This window comes from Boleophthalmus pectinirostris, unplaced genomic scaffold (assembly GCF_026225935.1).
Source record: "Boleophthalmus pectinirostris isolate CB_2022bp ecotype Guang Dong unplaced genomic scaffold, ASM2622593v1 HiC_scaffold_19, whole genome shotgun sequence".
NCBI lineage: Eukaryota > Metazoa > Chordata > Actinopteri > Gobiiformes > Gobiidae > Boleophthalmus > Boleophthalmus pectinirostris.
In genome coordinates, this window is record NW_026571140.1 from 29280047 (window position 1) to 29301694 (window position 21648).

A 21648-nucleotide genomic window follows, 5' to 3' on the forward strand; every position below is an offset into this window, starting at 1 on the left:
TTCACATCAGATCAACAGATTTCTCGTCTAGTTTCTTAAGTAAGCCGCACTTCTTATATAGAATTTCTTCTTTGAAAAGATCTGTCAATTGATGCGTTGCCATCACTACCACCACCGCCACATTACCACACATTGTGTAGAGACTATTTGAAGGACTCAGGCTTTAGGTGCCCTTGTGAGACTGTATATGGACAGGCTATACTACCCTCCCTGCTTCATCCATGGCTGTATTTATTTTTCCTATTTAACCTTCTCTTCTGGCAACCGCGGTGACAGATGGGCTGAGAGGCCTTGGGATCGATGGGAGGGGAATTCTGTCTTTGTTTCCTGACATTTTTCCCATAGCCACTCACTTTGGACTCAAGTTACTTACTGTCCAGGCCAAAGGAAAGACAGCCGGCACAATCAGAGAGCCAGAAGGAAAACTGATCTGGCTCTCCACAGCTTCACAGGAAACTTAATGCCCATGGCCAGGTCCCTCTACACAGGTTTATGTTGAATTATAGAATAGAGCACCCAGTGGCCATGTGCATCCGAGGACCGCCATGTAAACAAGACACGAGCGGAGTGTCTGTTTGGGACATCGAAACGGAAGTGGACGCTATTAGCGACGCGTCTGCATTACGTAGTCTTATTCATCACCGCTATGAAACTTAAAGCCAAGTGAACTGTCGGAGCAGCCGCTGTCCAGCGTGCTGCTACAATAGCGCCCGTTAGCTAATAGTGTTTTCAGCTAAAGTGCAATCATTAAAGAGGCCCTGCGTAGGTTTTTGGAAGAGGGACCTGACACCATTTTGGCTCTAGTTGCTACTAAGGGATGTAACAATAACCGAAGTATCGTGATATTGTATCGTCAAAGGTCTCTCAAATAATATCATGGGATGTCACTATATATCGAATCACAAATTAATTTGCTTAAATGCATTGTTTTATAGTAGCAACAGCTCAGAAACAAAGGGAAATGCATATGCTATGATTCATTTCAGTGCAGACAACATGAAGAAATGTTTTGTTTTGGGTTTTTTTTCTTTTTTTTACTTAAATTCTTGGGATTATGACATTATTGATTTGCACTGACTCTTGTTAAGGTATTTTAAAATCCATAAGTATCCTTTCTACAATAGCTTCTCTAAATGATCGCAATAAATATCGTACCGTGAGATGCATATTGTGATAATATCGTACCGTGAGTTTTGGATATCGTTGCTACATAAACACATGTTAACTCCAAGGCATTAAGTATCCAAATTATCAGTCTTGTATGAGTTATTAGGTGATTTTGAGCTCATAGGGTCCATTAAAATCTACCTTCTGTAATTACGATTGGCTGACCCGACTCAACTGAATTTTCACCTATCACCACTCTATGCTATATATGTTATGCAACTAACAAGCACTAGGTTCTTATTAAAACCCCTTTTTCACATTTTTGCTTTGACATTATTGACATCATTGCCAGTTCTTTGTGTCGAATCAACCAGATCAAATTAATCTTCAGTAACATCTGTCAATTTCCACATAACGCCTCATACATTTCTTGAAAATACTATTATATTATTCATTCATTCTCTTCAGTTCATGAAAAGGCAGTTCCTGGTTAGCAGTGAAACATGTTGCATGACAGACTAGCAATTAGTGTGTCCCTGTGATGAGGAAGCCCAACGGTCTGCGTGTTGACCTTTGGCCTCTGCAGCTGGCTCGTCACAAAGGCAGAGGCAGAGACTGAAAGTGGGAACAACAGACAGTGCATGGGCTCCCCTGGTGGGAACACGTCAGCCTTCATCACGGTCATCGTAACACAGCCTCCAGTGGAAATACAGGGGCCAGGACAGACTGGACAGAGCCTCATTACCAGGAACAGTTGTAAGGAATATGAATACAGCCAAAAGGATATATTCAAATAAAATACATGAGCTATTCCAACAGTTTTACTCTAAACTACATTGCTTCTAATATCTGTATTAGAGCAAAAAGAAGAACTATCTCAGATCCAAATCCGGACCATGAGTTTTAGAGTGATGAAAATCCTTGACATGACATTCAACAATTCAAAACACAAAATTGAATTTTTTGAAAGGTGAAAAGCACTCAAAATGTAATCTAAAACTCAAGATATAAAAAGGAAATGCTAGTAAATATGTAGAGAAGTCATATAAACCAGGTCTATTTCTACCAATCAATGATACTGATACTGAGTCTAACCATTCTAAGTCTAACCAAATACTTCACTATGAAAAAACCCTGGGCTAAATTAGGATAAAACCAATAAAACACAAAGAGCAATGCGGAATCAGATCTTACACAAGTTGCAGCTTTACAACAGTCATAAATCTTGAGTAAAGTAAAATAAAACGTGGCTCGTTTTTATAGGAGGACCACTCTAGTTCAGGAGCAATAACGTAAATACAGATCACGTTGGTGTAAATGTCTACATCTGCGGAGCTACACGGCTACACAGCACTGTCTTAAAGCGAGCCTTAATCCTCGTCTGACACTACAGACTTTTAATGAGCTTAGGACCAAAGACACAGGGAAGTTATCACGTTAGCTGGCTTACACTCGAAAATACGGCCAATAAAGACGGCCAAAGTAGCCACGGAAATAAGGCAATCTCGCTAATCTCCGAGGATTAAAACCACTATTAAGGAGGGTTTATTTAGGACAAGGCATGCTAAAGTTACAGCCACAGAGTGCAACATACGATATCATTAACAAGAGGAAGGGAAGCAGGCAGCAGCAGCAGACAAAATGTGGTGTTGCCAACTAAGGCCATGCTCGTTTGCAGTGTGAAATTCAATATACAGAGTAAAGAATGCAATTTGTCATGTTATCCATTAGAATTACAGCATTAGCATTCCTGTAAATAATACACTCTAACCAATTATCTTCATTGCGAGGTTTAATAAAACTCATATGATTGAACAGTTGGTACATATAGCCACATATATATAACTACGTGCATAACAAAGGACTGACAATGAACAAAAATGGAAACAACATTCAATACTAAACTCCAATGATTTGTAATGTTCTTCTAAAGTGCAAAGTCATTTTATAGTTTAACCTTTTCTAATCTTAAAGTGCGATGAGAAATTTCAGCTATGATTAATTTCTATGAGACACTGGTCAGTTGATAACAATAAATAAAACATGTATAATTTTGGAATAGTTCTTCTGCTAGTAGAAATTATAGTTATAGTAATAAAACATTGCATTAAAGAACTGCCTGTTTAGAGCACTGCTGTCTACTTACTGCTAGTGAAAGATGGAGAATTTGTTTTGATTCGAGGTCACAATGCCGAGCTTACAAAATCAAAAAGATTATCTAAAAATCTCCAATGAGGGAGTGACTAATGAAATTTTGACAGGGGAAGTGATTACAAAAGGCTGCGGTGACATATTTTGAGCACAACTGTTGTGTGTGGCTGTCAGTGCGCACCAGAATGACTGTTTAATCCTTCTAATGCCCCCTCCCTCCCTCCCTCCTTCCATCCCTCCACCCATCTCTCTCTCTGTGCTTCTGTGCCTCTGGGCTTCTGCCTGCTCTTGTATATTCTCTGCCTCTCTCCTTTTTTCACAGAACGAGGAAATAGCCTTTTTGGTTCAGATAGTGATGGGGAAAACAGTGAGGAGTGAAGAAAAGTGCAATTTGTCTTACCTGAATGATAGACATGCGGTTAGTAGGTGTGTCTGTAGTGCTGGTGACTGGGCTTGTGAAGCTGGTGTGGCATCCCACGTGGCCTTGGGGCACGCTGAGGCTATTGGCAGTGGGTTTGAGGTACATGACGTCTGACCTTGGTGAGCTGAGTGGCAGGCGTGTCTGGTAGTCAAAGTACATGGGAGAGGTGGCCAAGGAAGGACTGCTTACCACATTCATCACATTCATGGCATCGCGCTCCTCCACCTCGCTCTGCACCAGCATGATGTCGTTCTTGTTTATCTTCTTCTTCTTGCCCTTCCCCAGCTGAGGGTGTGAGTACTCTGCTATTCGACAGTTATAAGTTCGTATTTCCTTGTTTTCCCGCTTACATTTGATCGCTATAGTCACCATAGCGGCTAAAAGCATTATAGATATGATGCTTAGAGTCACAATTAGAGGCAAAGACATGTCCCAGTTCTGTCTGTCCGTAACGTGAGGGGCCCCGCCAGAGAGGGGTCCATTGGAAGCTTTGATTATTAGCCTCGCCGCGGCTGTGAGCGTGGGCCTGCCGTGGTCCGACACACGGATGATAAGCTCCACATTGGGGCTCACGTCCTCCCAGAATTGGTGGGCTGTCCGCACCTCCCCCGTCACTGGGTCGATCTCAAAAAGATTTTCCTCATTACCATCCGAAATCTCATATGTGAGTCTTCCGCTCTCCCCATAATCATTATCCACCGCTCTGACCGTAGTGACAATGTAGCCGACGCCAACGTTACGAGGGACGTGGATCTCGGCTGTGTCATTCAAAAGGAGAGGAAGAACTATAACTGGTATGTTGTCATTCACATCCAAAACACTGATGCGCACTGTTGCGTTGCTCTCGAGATGCGGAGAGCCTGCATCTTTAGCCAGAACCTTGAAATCAAAATACTTAATTTGCTCATAATTGAAGGATCTCACTGCATATATAGCTCCATTGGCTGCATTCACATTGACATACGTGTTAACATCTCCACCGCTCACATTAGAGTTTATTATGCTGTAGTAAACAGTCCCATTTTGCCCTAAATCCGGGTCATGGGCGAGAACTGAACCGAGGAACTCCCCAGGTATGTTGTTTTCAGGTATTTGCAGCAGGTAAACAGACTTGGTGAAGCGAGGAACATTGTCATTTTCATCTAAGATCTTCACTGTAAAAGACTTGGTTGAATTCAAAGGAGGGAGCCCGTTGTCCTTAGCAACTATTGTGACATTATACTCATCCTGCATCTCTCTATCCAGAGGTCTGTCTGTCACCACTGTGTAGAAGTTATCATAGTTTTCTTCGAGTTTAAAGGGGACGTTGCCAAGCACTCTGCACTGGAGTTGGCCATTCCTGCCCGAGTCTTTGTCAGTAACTCTAACCAGTGCAATGACGGTGCCTGGAGGAGCTGCTTCACTGATGGCCCCTTGCCGCACAGACACAAAGCCTATAGATGGCCAGTTATCATTCCTGTCAAGCACTTTTACAGTGACTTTACAATGACCTGGGATTGGATTGGGACCTAGGTCTTTCGCCTGTACGTCAATCTCAATCACTGGACTCTCTTCATAGTCAATTTCACCCTGTATCTTTATGACTCCTGTCCTGGAGTCTATGGAGAACAGCTCCCGGATCCTCTCTGGGGCATAGCCACTAAAAGAATACACCACTTGTCCATTGTTGCCCTCGTCAGGGTCAGTAGCGTTTAAATCAATCAACACTTTGCCTGGGGGTGAATTTTCAGGGATTTCGACCACATAGGAGGGCTGGTCAAACACGGGGCTGTTGTCATTGGAGTCGATAACTTTTACATTTATTTGCATGGTGCCTGATCTGGGATACTCCCCACCATCGGTAGCAGACAGAATAAGGGTATGGTGGCTTCGCTCCTCTCGGTCTAGTGGCCTTTGAATCACTAATTCAGGAAATTTGGTGCCGTCCCCGCGGGATTTTACCTCCAAGGAGAAGAGATTGTAGTCATCACGTGTTATTTGATAGGTTTTCAGTCCGTTCTCCCCTGCATCTGGGTCGTGCGCGCTTGTGAGTGGAAAACGTGTCCCCGGCACAGCGTTTTCAGAAATATCAATATCAATCTGATCCGAGGGGAAAGTTGGGGAGTTGTCGTTGATGTCCTGAATGTCTATTTTGATCATGCATATCTCTTTGTCATTTGCAAACACCTCCATGGACAGCTGGCACTTAGGATTCCTCTTGCACAATGTCTCCCGATCAATGCGTTGCTTTGTGTAGAGCAGTCCACTCTGAGGGTCCACGTCGATGAGATGAGGTGCAGAGTTCTCCAGCACCCTAAAGTTGGCTTTCTTCCCCTGACCTCCCTGCCCTGTCTGCTCCAGTCCCAGCCTGGCATCTTTGGCTATGTTCCCAATCACTGTTCCAGGTCCCTGCTCTTCTGGGACCGAGTAATTCAAGTTTTTTAATGTCAGGGCTTGAGCCCACAGGAGAAGGAAAAAGAAAATAGAAAGATACATCCCCACGGTGTAAAAGCACTAACAGTCTGTGTTTATTCGTGTCGTGACCTGTTGATGTCTCCTTGTGATTTTGGGTAACTCAGGTTCATATAAATAGTTCTGTTCATTATCCGAGGACTTGGCATTTGTCTTTGTGGATTGTCTTTGCTGCGTCTCTCTCCTCCAGCAATCTGTGGTGCTGAAGACCTAATTTATATTCAGCTGGGTGCTCCGACTCATCTGAGCAATAATCGCGATCCAGGCTCCAAACAGAATAGTCATTGTCAACGTTCACTTACACCACCTACAGGGGAAGAGCACAGGGGGGAGGGAGAGGATGTATTTAGTTAATGCATGTATGCCATTTACTTGCTCAAATATAAAAACTGCAATATTAGCCGCGGTGCCAGCGAGAAACCAGATCTACCGCTGAGCCCAAATGAAACACGGCTCATGTGTAATTCATCTCCACAATTATGGGGGGAGCTTGTCAATTAGTTAACCTTGGGAAGACACTGTGCGCTGCCTGATGCATGGGGAAATAATTATTCGCCTTACAACGTGCAATATGATAAACAGAGACATAAAATGCACTTTCCTTTTTCTTCGCTCTCTCAAATGTGCCACAAATGACCTGACCCGAGTGGGATAACGATCCGATCACACATGATGCTGACTGCAACTGGAAGGGAGGAACTTTAATAATAGGCTAACAAAACAAGTGGAGGTGGCCTATTGTGCTGGATATTTGAATAACTGTGTATAAAATGAGCTTCTTACACGCATTAACAAATCCGCCTAATCCGGATTTTTAAAATGAGCCTTATAAAAATTCAGAAAATGAGCTGCCAACATCTCAGCACAGCCGTGTAATTCTCTCCTCTGCCTCCTTTCTGTCTCTCACTGTGATATTCAGCGGTGGTTGGAAAAAGCTGTTGCACCCATATGCATGAGGGATTGGGGAGATTGTAAAAATGACACAAATAGAAAATCTAACATTAAATAATGCAACTTACCACATCAAAGGAGGAAATCCAGGCGCGGAAAAACGGTGTGTGAACAGTCACTGAGCTCCAGTGTGGATTCAAGGAGAGTTTCATCTCCTGTAACCACTTTCTGTAGAGGTACCACCCGTATCCCTCTCCGCAGGTGAACGGGGGAAGCCACACGCCTCCCACAGCACACACAGGCTACAGAGCAGCGCAGCGAAAATGGAAAAAAGTGCTCCAGAAAAGTATGACTGTAATGTCAATGAGCTGAAGTCCTCTCCGCTGTCTGATTAGGATGCAGCGGCTTGCCTTGAGCCCGCAGTGACTCACCGCTGTTCAGAAAAGGAAACTGTTCACAGAGAACACGGCGTGAAGAAGAAAAAGCGTGAAAATCCAGTAAGGTTAATCCAAAGTATTGTGGTAGATAGCGGTCAAGGCTTTTTACGCGTGCGTAACAGCGCTGACAGACAGAATCCGGAATAGTGGCATTTTGTCCTTGTCCGCTGTCCTCTTCCTTCAAAGTCCATACACAGAGCATAAGAGCGAAAAGAGCTGAAAATGTGACCATCAACGAGCCCGCGTCCAGCCACGAGTCCGTTTGAAGGTGTCAGAGAAAAAGCGAGAATAAATACGCACAGTTGGGTTATTGGGTATTTCCAACACGTAAAGTCGCCCTAAGCACACGGAGCGCTTCCTCTCACTGACTGAACTCCGGACACCGCATGGTGCATTAAACATTGTCGCTGCTCCTCCGGCAGCCAATAGATTTGAAGAGGTGGGAAGAGAAGGAGGGATTCAAAAGGCGCTCTGGGTACAGACTACAAATGATTGGTGGCCCCCAGTTCACCGGTAGCGCATCTGTGTTTTTTCAAATATCACGCTCGTCCTTGTTGTTTACAATAAAGGAAATCGTGCGTTGGACACGGTTTAGAAAAGAGGCACCGGCGCACGAGGCTTCAAATTCAGCTAAGTAATCCATCAACAAGACAAGGGCGGAGGAAATTGTTATTTTCGCGCAGGCCACAGTTCTGTACCGTTAATAATTGTGTAATAGGTGCAGAGTATACAGGAAATGCCTAATCATTTCTGTGTTTATTATTAGATTTACATATAGATTGAATTATTGAAATATATAGAACATGAGATAAGAGGCTGTTTGTAAGATAAATATAAAAATAATGAAAATTCATGTAGAAAATGTGAAGTTCATGCATTTTTTCTGTTTTTAAAGGAACAAAGAGATTGAATAAAAACACCTATAGGTCAATTTGCATATTTTACCTGCTGTGACAAAAAATTTATATGGTGATACTTATGGCATGAAAGAATAAAACCCTTGACAGAAACAGCTATCTATTATATCTACTTGTATATCTATATATATATATATATATACAAAAAACAACCTATGGAGCTTCTTAGAATTCATTTTGAATGTCAGCGGTAGTGTGCAATAATGGGAGTTTCTGTGCAATAGTGTCTGAGGCATTCTGTTTTATCAGACTTCAATAGGCACACAGCAGTTAGTTTGTGTGCGAGGACAGTAAACATGGACACAGCTAAACAATGGAAGAATGAAACACAAAGAGAATCATATCAACAAAGAGTCAAACTTATGGCAACAATAATACTTTCATAATGTTTAAAAGATTTATAGGATAGTGCAGTGGTGACTCAACAAAAACACAAAGAAAAGATATGCTATAAAATTACTAAATCGACTTATTATTCAATATATTATAGCTGGAACAGTATATTTTGAGACGTAGTATTTATTCCGGGAACATGTTCTTTGTTAAAGTCTGAAGAATTTGGGTATTTTTGTTATAATACGATTTGAGCTGTTTATTGCGAATAATGAGCTAATTATTGGTTCATTATATTATTTATTTGTTGCAGCTCAGGCCTTTCAATGAGCCTCTCTATTTAAAAAATGCTTTACTGAGAATATCTTACATTATTGTCATTGTGTTAGTGGCATAAAGTAGTTTCGGTATTATCGTTTGTAGCAGTATGTCTCTGTAGCAATACATTGTGCCTCAAAATGTGTCTACGTGCATCTCTAGCCTGTTTTTGAACCGTCAACAGTGTGTTTTCATTGAACTAGGCCTGTCACCATAATTACTATATCGTACTTATTGTTCACTACATGAAGGCTGGAACAGTATTTTGGGGGGGGGGGGGGTCATTATATTTATTGCGTGTACATTTTCTTGCCACTGCTGGGAAATTTGTGGTTATTTTTTGGCAATACGATAATAGTATTTTAGCCTGATTCTGAACCTGACCTGACTTTTTTTTCATTTAACCAGTCACTGCTATTTGGTTGTGACATATGCAGTGTGCCTCTAACAGGGCTAACTGGTATATTAAGCTTTTCCCAAATCCCGTAGAAAGAAGGACAATAACATCTTTCCCCTTGATAAAATTCACCAAACATTCTCTTTGTTCCGGCTTTAAATCCTCGATCTCGGGAATCGTTGACAACACAGAATGTACGGCTCTTCGCTGATTGGCTGGTGCCCGGACTCGCACTTCCAGGGTTTCTGTGAATTGTCTAGTTTATTCCGATTCCTGACCTAGTCGCTGGACAGAAATGAAGTTAAGCGGAGGCACTAGGTAGCGCCAGCCTGGCTAATAGTATATGTACAGGAAGAACACAATTTTTTGGGGGGGTATTTTGGGCAATAAAAACAATAAATTGAATGCAGAACAGATTTTTGCAAAACATTACATACTGCACCTTTGAGCCTGGTACTAGGAAATTCAAATGTGTGAAGCTGTAAAAGTGCATATAAATATATTTCATTACCATTTGATATTTTTAGCAATATAATAAGATTTGAGCCATAGGAGGTTGAATACATAACGTATATGAGTCATTACAGCTGCAAATTAAGTGTTTCAAGGTAAATGGCCACATTTTTATATAGAGCCTTTCCATCTTCAAGGCCCTTACATCAAGGAACCACTCATCCATTCACACATACATTCATACACTAGTGTACATAGGCGCTGAGGATGAGGTGGGTTAAGTGTCTTGCCCAGGGACACAATGACATCTGTGGGAGCTGGAATCGCGCCGCCAACCTGTGGGTCAGCAGATCATACCGCTAAACCAACTCAGCTACTGTCACCCATACTGGTATTTACTAGTAATTGTTGCAGCTCATGCTTTTTTTAAACAATATTTTAATTAAATCTGCTCTTGGGTTACTGTGTCAGTGGCATAAATTAGCTCCAATATTATCGTTTATCATTTTTATTGTGAAAGACCTAAATAGAACCTTCAGTGTTTTGAGTTAAACACCATTTGCAGCTGTTGCCCTTAAATCTCAAAGGGACAGATTACCGTCTACATTCAATACGTAACAGTAAATACATTCATATTAGTATGCAAGCAATCATATGTATAGACAACATGTCATTCACATCACCTCTCTCCATCCCCGGAGGCAGACCAAATGAATATTCAAAACCCAGATCAAAAGTCGGTCTTCCTGTACACACACAAGCCCTTTGAGTACGTCTATGGCATTCGCTTATAGATCATGACTCAAAGAGAAGTATCGCATTACAATCAGCAGGATACATGTTGTCACGCTGTCACTATTGTTTCCGTGTATTTGTACTACGATTTCAGCGTGTCAGCTTTGTCCTGGATAAACTTGGGTCTCCACCTCTCCCCTCGCTCCCCCTGACCTTTCCTCCTGACAGCGGCCGGCTCATTATTAAACAGGAGCTTTGATGTACTAATGCCAAGATGCTGATAACTGATGAAGGGAAATGCCATATCACTGTCCTCCTGGATGTCACCGGTGTGTGTCTGCTCAAAACAAAGGCCTAGTAGGTCACTGTGTTTGCTGCGGCGGATATCGGTGTCCAAATATCAGTTCAGTGGATATCCTAGTTGGGCGTATAAATTGATGTAACAAGACTATTTACTGGTCATGACTGGCTCAGAATTATTATTATTATGTATACAAAGTTGTTCTGTAGTTACTTGAGAGATCAGTAACAGCTATATAACACATTTGGATCAGTTTAAAGGAAATAAATGCTGTTTCCAGTCTCTGCACAGGTATCAGTTGGTATTAGGTATTGGCAAATTTGGTATCAGAACTGAGAAACATGGGTGAATTACCAAGTGCCAGCCTTAAATTACCCATAGGGCGCCTCCAACCCCCATCAAAAAACGCCCTATGCACTAATCCACTCCACCGCAGGGCACGCAAACACACACGGAGCGGACAGCGGAAAACACCCACAGCCACGCTCATCACTCCACAAGGACGATAAATGGAACGGAAGAACGAACCGAAAAAGCCAGTGCAATGTGCCACTTCTAGACACAACTGAACAACTGAATCACTGCGAACACGCCAACAATCCAGCGGTCCCAGACAGCACCCTCCCTACACGCCACAACTGAACAAAGCCGAGAGTCACCGTGAACGCGCCAAACGAAGTCCCACTGACTCATCCAACTGCTGTGTTTCGTTTAATGCGCCTTGTTGTCCGGTGCGGTTTATATGTGAAAAAAGTTGGAAAATAGACCATTCAATGACAGTGCGCCTTAAAATCTATAGCGCCCTATAGTGTGGAAAATATGGCACTCAAATAGCAAATAATGTATATAGTAAGTAAACACAAAACAGACACTAAGCCAGAGATAGAATTAAAGATCCAAGCCAGAACTACAAAACCTAACCCAGGACTATAGGGGTGCATTTACACTTACCGTGACTAATGGATATTGACTCTTTAGTCCTGATGTGATTTGGGGCAATACATATAAGACAAATTCAATCTTTACCTTACAAAAAAGGCAATCACATTATCATCTTATAATAATGAATCAGTCAGTGTGTTATTTATAAATCTTCAAACTCTGAAATTTTACAATTTAGTCAACCTTTACACTTTGAAAATCATGTTCAAAGTAAACAACAATCTCTTGTCAAAATCATCAGAGAATATGCTCAAAATCCAAAATAGTCAATATGAGCTCAGAGGTATAGCCATGTTTATCAAAAAGAAAATCAGAGCAAACATGAAATTTTGTAAATCTGTTAAAGGGGTGGAGCTCTGGAACATTTGTACAGAAAACCTAAAATTGTGCACCACTCTCTTCCATTTTATAAAGAAGTTTAAATGTTTAACTCTGAAGGTTTGAATTATGAGACTTAGTTTGTCCTATAGTACTTTGTTGTTCCTCTTGAATATAAACTGGTGTCAAGATGACACTCTGACAAAAGAATAAAGGGCAAAGGCAGAATAAGCTCAAGCTTCAGACTACACTTTTTCGGTCTGTGTATGTTAAATATGACTGTGAAATAATGTCACAATATAACTCCGACCGAAATAAATTAATCAACCAATGTAGATTTGATTTAGTCCAGCTCCTGCCCTGTTTCAGTCCTGGTCCCATTTTAGTTCCAATTAAGCTGTGCAGTGTGACTTGCGGTTTTCTATAAGCACGATATTGCCAACAGTTACAAAGGTATGTGCTCTCCATTAAGAATAAATTGTAAAAACCACTGGACTAATGCACATGGAAAAAATTTTACTTTCAAGGGAATTATTTGGGTTTGTAATAACATAATTGTTTCATAACCACCATAAATTATGATATACCAAAATGTTATAATCTGTGGTAAACTGTGACTCATTAGTTGTTCAGAATCAGAGTGACTTACCCTCAAATTGAAATGACAAGTAAGATTTTAAAATATACATTTTAAAATATACATTTCAAACCTGGGCATTCTACAGCTCTGGGCCACATACAGCTCTTTGGTTGACTGTGACTGGCCCATTTAAGCTCATTTGTAATTGCAAAATAAACATATTTTATAATTTTACCTCATGCATGGACTAAAGCTGCATTGCTTTTATTTTAGAGGTGTTTTTTTCTTGACATTTTTGAAAGACAGCCTCACTTTTTCATTGCTTAGTCATAACATAAACTTCTAGTCTAGTCTTACCAGCTCGTCAAAACAATGCTATTCACTGCTTTTGATAAAGAAATACAATTAATATTATGCAGAATTTGGCCAGGCCCTCCACAATATTTTCTGTTTCTCATGTGGCCCAATGAAAAAAAAATAATTGCGCACCCCTGATACATTTAGTTATAGTCATAGCCACTACCTTTACAAACTCCAGCAGTAATATTTGAAGAGATTTATTCCAGTCTAAAAATACCTCACGTTCAGATTATGAGTCATTGTGGTGTCTTGAGGGAATGCGATGCCATCTCTCTAGTGTTGCTTTTTAATCCTCTCCTCACGTTTTACATGTTTTGCCACTTCAGATTAGCACTCCAAACATAGACAGCGTGTTCGACGATCGTATGTATGCAGTCCTACTAAGATAATATTGTTTGTTATTTTAAAAAAGTTCTCACTAAAATCATCTTTATTACATTCTTTCACTATCCTAATTTTACTAAAATATAGCAGCACTATGTTTTTTTTTTTTTTTTTTTTCTGTGAGCGTTGTCACCTTCTTGTCTCCATGGAGATGTTGTTGCTTTGCCTGGAAGTTCCACAGTACGACTTTAAACGTCCTATATTAAGCAAAATTGACTCTTGTGAGCTTTGTTATAGTGTCGTTACCTCCTCAAAAACATACCTGGAGTTGTGTTTTGTTTCATTCACACATGTTAATCCTTTGTTATTGATCTGTCTACATCTCCAAACCTCAAAATGCTCGATGCCACCTTGTGATATCATCAAGTTTACCTTTTATTCAGTAAAGTTTGGAAATGCCAGGGCTGATATTATCCAAATGATTCTAATGAAGGTGTATGAAGTTTAAAAAACATAGTGGAGCACTTCCTGTAGTGCTCTAGCCAGGCTGGCACCACCTATTGCCTCCTCTCAATTTCATTTCTCTCCAGCGACTAAGTCAGGAATTGGAATACACTAGACGGTTCGCAAAAACTTCGGAAGTGCGAGTCCGGGCACCAGCCAACCAGCGAAGAGTCATACATTCTGTGTTGTCAACGATTCCCGAGATCGAGGATTTAAAGCCGGAACAAAGTGAATGTTTGGTGAATTTTATCAAGGGGAAAGACGTTATTGCCCTTCTTCCTACGGCATTTGGGAAAAGCTTAATATACCAGTTAGCCCTATAGTGGCACATTACATACGTCATGACCAAAGAGCAGCGATTGATTTAATGAAAAAGTACCGGCCTACCATTGAGCGAACAAATTCTAATGCTGCGGGGTCAGATGGTTTCCACAAAGTGAAACCGGCTGATGAATCAGGCTAATAGTGCTCCTCATCAGAAGTAAAAGTTGTGTTGTGGAGTTGTGTTTTGTGAAAAAAACAAACAAAAACAAAACAAAAAAAACTCATAACTCATAACTCCAGGTATGTTTGTGATGAGGAAACATTACAATATGGATCAGAAAATGGCATAAAATGGGCCCTTTAAAAGCATCTATCTCCATGGAATCAAGCACCATTACAGGTCAGATCTGTGCAGAGGCGAGCCTGGTTCACAGTAAGAACACATGTTTTCTGGATAGTTTCAGAAATAAAAACAATAGACTGAATGCAAGATGGATAAATTACATATTGCACCTTTGAGACTGGTATGAGGAAAATCAAGTGTGGTGTGAAGTCACAAAAATATGCATGAATTTATATCCTGTTTCCATTTGGGATCTTCGGTAATTTATTGTAAACAGCAACACAATATTGATTGAAAATAGAGGCAATTAATTACAAGCAATTTTATTTTATTCATCATTGTAGAACAACAACTCACATTCATTTGCACCATGAAGAAACCTCATATTAACTTTTTGGAGTGATAAATAGATCTGTTCTTACTTGAAGGCTTTAAAACATCTTGGCAAATGCATCTTATTTATTTATTTATTTTTTTTAAATATGACTCATAAGAACTGTCAGACGTTTTACTTATTGCTTCTCAAAAACACTTAGACCATAAATGTCTGGGGTGGCGGGGAAGGGCCTGATTCTGTATTCGAGAGGGGGTCAGTCCTGCTTCGGAAACTATTTATCAGTGAAGCTTGTTTTGTTTTTTATGCATTTTAAACTGGGAAGGAGACGCTACATTCCTGCTAAACAAGCCAGGCCAGTGAAGAGGCATATGTGCATAATTAGCTTCAGGCGATGCCACTCTTGTCAGCTTTTCTTGTTTTCTTTTTAGTATAAAGTGTGACTGAAATTCTACTGTCAGCATTTTTCACATCATTTCCCTTTAAATCCCCAGAGAATCTTCTGTAATTTCCCACAATGCATTTCAAAATTTCATGCATTCAAACTGAAATGTCACCTCGGTTGCTGGAGATAAAGAGGACCATTAGCGCCTTTCTTCATTAGCCCAATTAAAAGGCCTTTGGGAAAAAGCATTTTTGGAAGAGGTGAACTTCTTTATTAAAACCAATTTCATGAATTAAATTTGACTTTAATGAAACTGGCCTTTCTGCGGGCGGAAACAACATTTTATCATGTTTTGTTCTCAAACTGGAGGAGTAAAGAGCACTGACAATTTAAATTTTAAATGTGCATCATGTAACTTTTCTTGTTTGGCTGGAATATTCCACAGTATGACATTAAACTTGTTTTTCTTTATAGAGACAAGCAGGTGCCTCACAAAGTAAACTTACTGGTTAGCTCTATGGAGAGGAGACCAACTCACAGTAAGAATGTTTTTGTTTTGTTTTTAATTTGCAGCAATACTGATTGAATAAAACCAAACCTGACAAGTTTAATGCTGTGGAAAATTCCAGACAAAGCAAAAGCATCTCCATGGAGACAAGCAGGTGGCTAGATAGTACATAATTCCCATTTAAGGTTAAGGTCAGTCTCTGTGAAATGAATGTTGGTCAGTCGGTGTAGGCTCTATGTCCCCAACATGTATGTTTGGATCATTTATCGTTTTAGATCAATAATGACATACAGTCCCCCTGTCATGAACCTGTTTGCTTCAGTGTTTTTGTCCATAAAATAATGAAATAGTCTTTTTCTTGTCTAAAAATGTATTGATCAGAAGAAATGAATCGGATGTGTGATATGCATGTGTGAATGTATACATATGTGTATATACGTATGTGTAATGTCATTGTAATGTATTGTTATTGTGTTTGTCATGATTGTATATTTGTATGTTCTACGTTTTGGTTTTATTTTTCTAATATCTTAGCATAAATAAATAAATAATCATACATGAATTGGCACTTCTATTTCCAAAACTTAATAGAATATTAATTATTCATTGTGAGCTAAGTTATCTGACCGTTCCGTGGAGAAATCAGACAACAGGCTTCTCAGATAACCCCTGCATGCTTAAAGATCCTATATTACACAAAACAGATTCTTCTGAGCTTTAAGCCATGTTATATTGTTGTTATCTCCTCAAACAGACCTGGAGTTGTGTTTTGTTTCATTCACACATGTTTAACACACAAACCCTGCATATTTACACTGAGTTCTTCTCTCAAACTTCAAATCCTCTGTGATGTTATGTGGTAATTTTGTGTTTTTAAACTCCATACACCTTCGCTAGAATCATTTGGACAATTTCAACCTTGGAATTACCAAAAAAGTAAAACTTCCCTATTAACTTGAAAACCATAGCTTTTTGAGCTTCGTAGATGTAAACAAACTGTAACAATAAAGTGTTACTCAGACGTGTGTGAATGAAACAAAACACGACTCCAGGTATAAGTCCAATGAGGTTCATTTGGTCTTCCGATAATTAATGTTATTATTATTTTTTTTTTTCAGACCAAGAGTTTGTTTTCGTGTCTGACACTTTCAAATGCTCACTAGCGGCATCACGTGACCACTCTGAGGAAGACCGCTGGTGAGCAAACTACGAAAACAAACTCTTGGTCTGAAAAAATAACTTAATAACATACAACTCCAGGTCTGTTTGTGCTACAGAAACAACATTATAACAGATCAGAAAATACAGTAACATGGACCCTTTTGACATACATATTAGTGACGCAGTTTGCAATACATTTTCTTAATCTGAGTCTGAGTCTGAGTCTTCATCTTCTGGGGCACAGCAGCGTCTGATGAGTAAAAGTCCAGCGCAGCACTTTTTTAAACTAGTTGGAGCCGAGAAGAACAGATGGGTGATGGTCACAGTTAATGCAATCGCCTCTGATCAAGCTTGCTGTTATGTATGTTGCTGTATCATCTGATGTTAATATTCAAAGTCCTATCACGGCCACAGTGTGCTGGCAAAATTTCATTGTAGCTTCGTGTTACACAGTGAGGGAGAGACTGCTTGACGATAATGAAAAAGTCTTTGGAAGTTGGAGCATGTGCACAATAAGAAGAGTATCACAGGTGAAGGTGAAGGTCCATAATAACAACCACCACAAGGCAGATTACAGTTCGTGTCAGTTCAAGCTTGGACCAGAGGGAGGCAGTACATGTGGAAGGGCATCTGGCATTTATTTATTTATGTGACAAATGAATAAAGAAATTGCGCATGGGGATAAGGAGTTGAAGAGTGCAGTACCTTAAACGACCACATGTGGCCAGTCACCCGGTGTTCATGAGCTGCTACAAGCTTGGTTCAAATTAGATACCCACATTTGACACACTTTTTGAATCATTTTTGGCATTAATGTGTGTATTAGTAACCATCATTTCCACAAAAACATGAGCATATAATGAAATAAAACTTAATATCTTAATTAATATCTTGCACAGTGCCTTTTAGCTGCACCACAAACTCTACAATTTTGAGTTTCATCTGAGAAGAAATGTATCACTTTTTAAATTTTGTATGTTTTCGTGTGTGCTTACACTACTGGTCAAAAGTTTTAGAACACCACACTTTTTCCATTTTTTTTACTGCTTATTGTGTTATTGCAGTCTGAAATGAAAGCATAGAATAAATAAGCATTTTGAGTTGAAAAATAAATCATGGAATCAAAATATATTCTAAACTTTTGACTGATGAGAGTGTCCACCTTTGGCAGATCTAACAGCTGAGCACACTCGTGGCTCATTCTTTTTACAATAGAAATCAAATATTCTTCAGAAAGTTCTTCCCAAGTCTGTTGCAGAAGTTTCCATAAATGTGCAGCACTTATAGGTTGCTTGTCTTTCACTCTTCTGTCCAGTTCATCCCAAACCAGCTCAATGGGGCTTAAATCTGGAGACTGTGCCGGCCACTCCATGTTTTCAAGGTTACCATCGTGGTGTTTTTTCCTCAGGTAGTTTTGGCAGAGCTTGGACTTGTGTTTTGTTATCTTTTATCTTTTTTAACCTCTGGCTGTTCAGTAGCTATCTTTGTGCCATTTCAAGCTCTTCACTGGACTTGCACAATTGGATTAAACAACTGGAAAAATTAGGGTGTTCTAAAACTTTTGACCGGTAGTGGTCACAAATTAAAAGTCCTATATTATACAAAATTGATTCTTGTGAGCTTTAACCCATGTTATAATGTTGTTACCTACCCAGGAGTTGTGTTATGTTGAAAACAAACTCTTTATTATTAGTCTGTCTTCATCTCCAAATCTCAAAATTCTCTGCTCCATCATGAAGCGGTGGTTTCTAACGTTAGCAGCTACTTTTTATCTTTTGTTCAGTTGAGATTGACTGAAAGCATCCAAATAATTCTAGTAAAGGTGTATAGAGTTTAAAAGCACAGTGGAGTATTTCCTGTATTCCCACATATCACAAGTTGGAACAGAGTGTTGTCTGTTTAAGAGAAGAGCTCAATAAGAGAAGAACTCAAGGTAAATATGCAGGATTTGTGTCAAGCATGTCAATAAAACAAAACTCCAGGTATCTTTCTGATAAGGAAGCAACATTATAAGGCCCCATCCACACTAGTACGTATTCAAGTCGTTTTCACTGCTGATGCAGTGTTCGTCCACACTAATCTGATGGAAAACGGCTCCAGAGACAGAACAATCTAATGCCACCAGCTCCCACGAATTCATCTGAGTATGGATCTGATCGGGCACCGTGTGGACGCCTGAAAACGCTGATACGCTGACGTAGGAGCTCTACGTCTGACTTGTGCCTTCCTGATTCACTGGGTTCATGACATTGGTCATGTGACACTATTGCGGAAAACAGTTTAAACAAATTATAGACAAACATAAAACAGTGTAGATAGAACTACTTAGTACATGTCCACAAAAAGACTTTTTTTATGCTTGCCATCTTCCTGAGCTCAAAATTGGCTACTGCAACTTACTAGCGTTTCAGGCGGTTTCACGGTAAAGGATGAAGTAGGTCTATAGGTCTAGGCGTATGACCTGTAGACGTATAATCTCTGAAAAGTTTAACATGAACCATCTCCAATGCAATGAGAAGCACAGAACAGACTCACCATTAGCAGAACATCCCTCTGTCACAGAAAGAACACATATAATCCACTGAGTCGTGTCCTTTTTAAATCTGAAAGAAACTGAACTGCATCAACGCACAAGGAGTGAATTGTTTTTGAGCGCTTAGTTTATGTAAATGAGCCATGTGGTTTTAAGTTTTGTTTCTGTAAAATGTAAACAAATATGCTCAAAGCTGTGGGGATAGGGAAGGCTTGCAGACACAGAAATGACGTGTCTGGACGCAGATCATTTCTATACAGTGATACGGTGATTCATTTTAGTGTAGATCAGTAAATAGCATAATTTAGTCTCCGTCCCCTCTCCTCACATTTTGTATATAGCCCCAAAAAGCTAAAAGTTCAGACAATCTTGCACATACTTTTACCAAATACCTTTTTTTTGTATCATACTGTACTCTGTAATATACTGTATTAGCTGGATCTGTTGTTACCTTGTGTCCAAGCGTTCATTATCACTTCTGTCTGATTGTTTGTGCTTATCGGTACAGTCCAATGTTTCAGAGAATTTAATTAATTTGTTACAGTGGAGATAGAGGATCTTATTTCTGAGTCCGGAGAAGGATTAACAGGTAATTGTGTACGAGGTTCTCTCCCCATTTGCTCCCAGTCGCCTCCGCTCTGACCTAAATAAAGATAAGCAGCAATTGCCTTACAACTTGTGTGCAAATGGACTCTGGGACAAAACTGGATCTTGTTCACAATCTTTTAATATGAGAAAAGGCTTTTGCTGGGATAATCCATAATCTCTATTCTTCAAACAGACAATGAAACGCACTTGAGCCTCTCGCCGTGTCCAGTTTAATATCCTGAAGAGTGACAACTTCATCCACAGCTCACAAAGTTATTATTAGTGCCAGCGTGGAAAATGAAAATATGAAATGAGCAGCGCAAATGTGTTTACTTTGTTGGGAAAATTATGTTTGTTTAGTCGGCCTTTTATTGGGAAGAAGTTATATTACAGTAGTTAAAAGTTCTATATTATGCAAAATTGACTCTGGTAAGATAATGTTGTGTTTTGTTTCATTCACACATTTTTGCGTAAACCTTTATTATATGTTTGTCCTCATCTCCAAAACACAAAATGCTCTGTTCCACCTTGTGATGTCGTCAAGTGGTAGTTTTCAAGTTAATAGCCACCTTTTACCTTTGGTTCTTGGCAATTCCCTGGCTGAAATCATTCAAATGATTCTAGTGAAGGTGTATGGGATTTAAAAACACAGTGGAAATCTTCCTCTATTACCACATGACATCACAAGGTGGAACAAAGTATTTTCTGTTTGAGAGAAGAACTCATGAAGGAGATTGACACGAAACAGGAGATGACGATGGTGAAAATAATATTAGTTTAAGTATAGGGACTAAAAATATTTAGTTAAAAATGGGAGAGAAAAAAACGGAAGAAAGAGAGAAAGACAAAAGGAATTTCAGTTATAAATTGGCCAAAATATATCAATGTAACGAGGTCAAGCGGTGTGTTTATGCTGCACTACCACATTATTTTTATTTATTTTACCAAATTTGTGTCTGTGTGAGGTTGTGGGGTATTTTTTGTTGTTTTGTTGTGGGTGTTGCTTTATGTTTTTGTGTTTTGTTTTAATGTTGATTATTGTATTTTGTTAAATGTTATATTCTGTTGTCCTTAATTAAAAAAATGTAATAAAATGCACGAAACAAGTATGTTTTTGACGAGGAAACATTATAAAGTAAATCAGAAAACAGTGTAATTAAGCCTCTTCCATAGTATGATACGGTTTCTTTTTCACATTGACTTTGTTACAGTTTAGAAATCCAAGAATGTTCATGTTTTCTCAGATACAGTTCAGACATTTTAAGAACAAACTTTTTTTTATCGTATATTTTACTTTTTCAGTAATATTATTTGGAGTCGATGACATTCTACAACCACTGGGAATTTATGACTTGGCCACTTGCTCGCTACTCGCCAAATGTAACTTGGCATCACTGCTGCGCCTGTGTGTTTGCCAATCTAAAAAAACTTCTGACTGTAACATTGCAAATTATTCAAATTTTATCTAAAATAAAAATCAAATATTGGAGTTCTGGGGGAGTTCTACATGTATGTGTAAAGGTGGAATACACACAAATTATGATAATGACATAAAGTACACGTTAGGAAACAGAGCCAAATTATTTTTAAGA

The 21648-nt window shown here is 39.5% G+C and overlaps 1 protein-coding gene across 2 annotated transcripts in view; it reads right to left on the minus strand.

Annotated features, from left to right (window-relative positions):
- LOC110172936 (protocadherin-17) overlaps positions 1–7811 on the minus strand; it is a 117990-nt gene extending 110179 nt beyond the window's left edge. For both annotated transcript variants that reach the window (XM_055154745.1, XM_020938897.2), the window contains exons 1-2: positions 7150–7811; positions 3659–6437 (exon numbers count right to left, since the gene is read on the minus strand). In XM_055154745.1, the coding sequence (XP_055010720.1) occupies positions 3659–6154 (2496 nt within the window). In that variant the 5' untranslated portion in view covers positions 6155–6437; positions 7150–7811. The remainder of the gene's footprint in view (positions 1–3658; positions 6438–7149) is intronic.
- Between the last annotated feature and the right edge of the window lie 13837 nt (positions 7812–21648).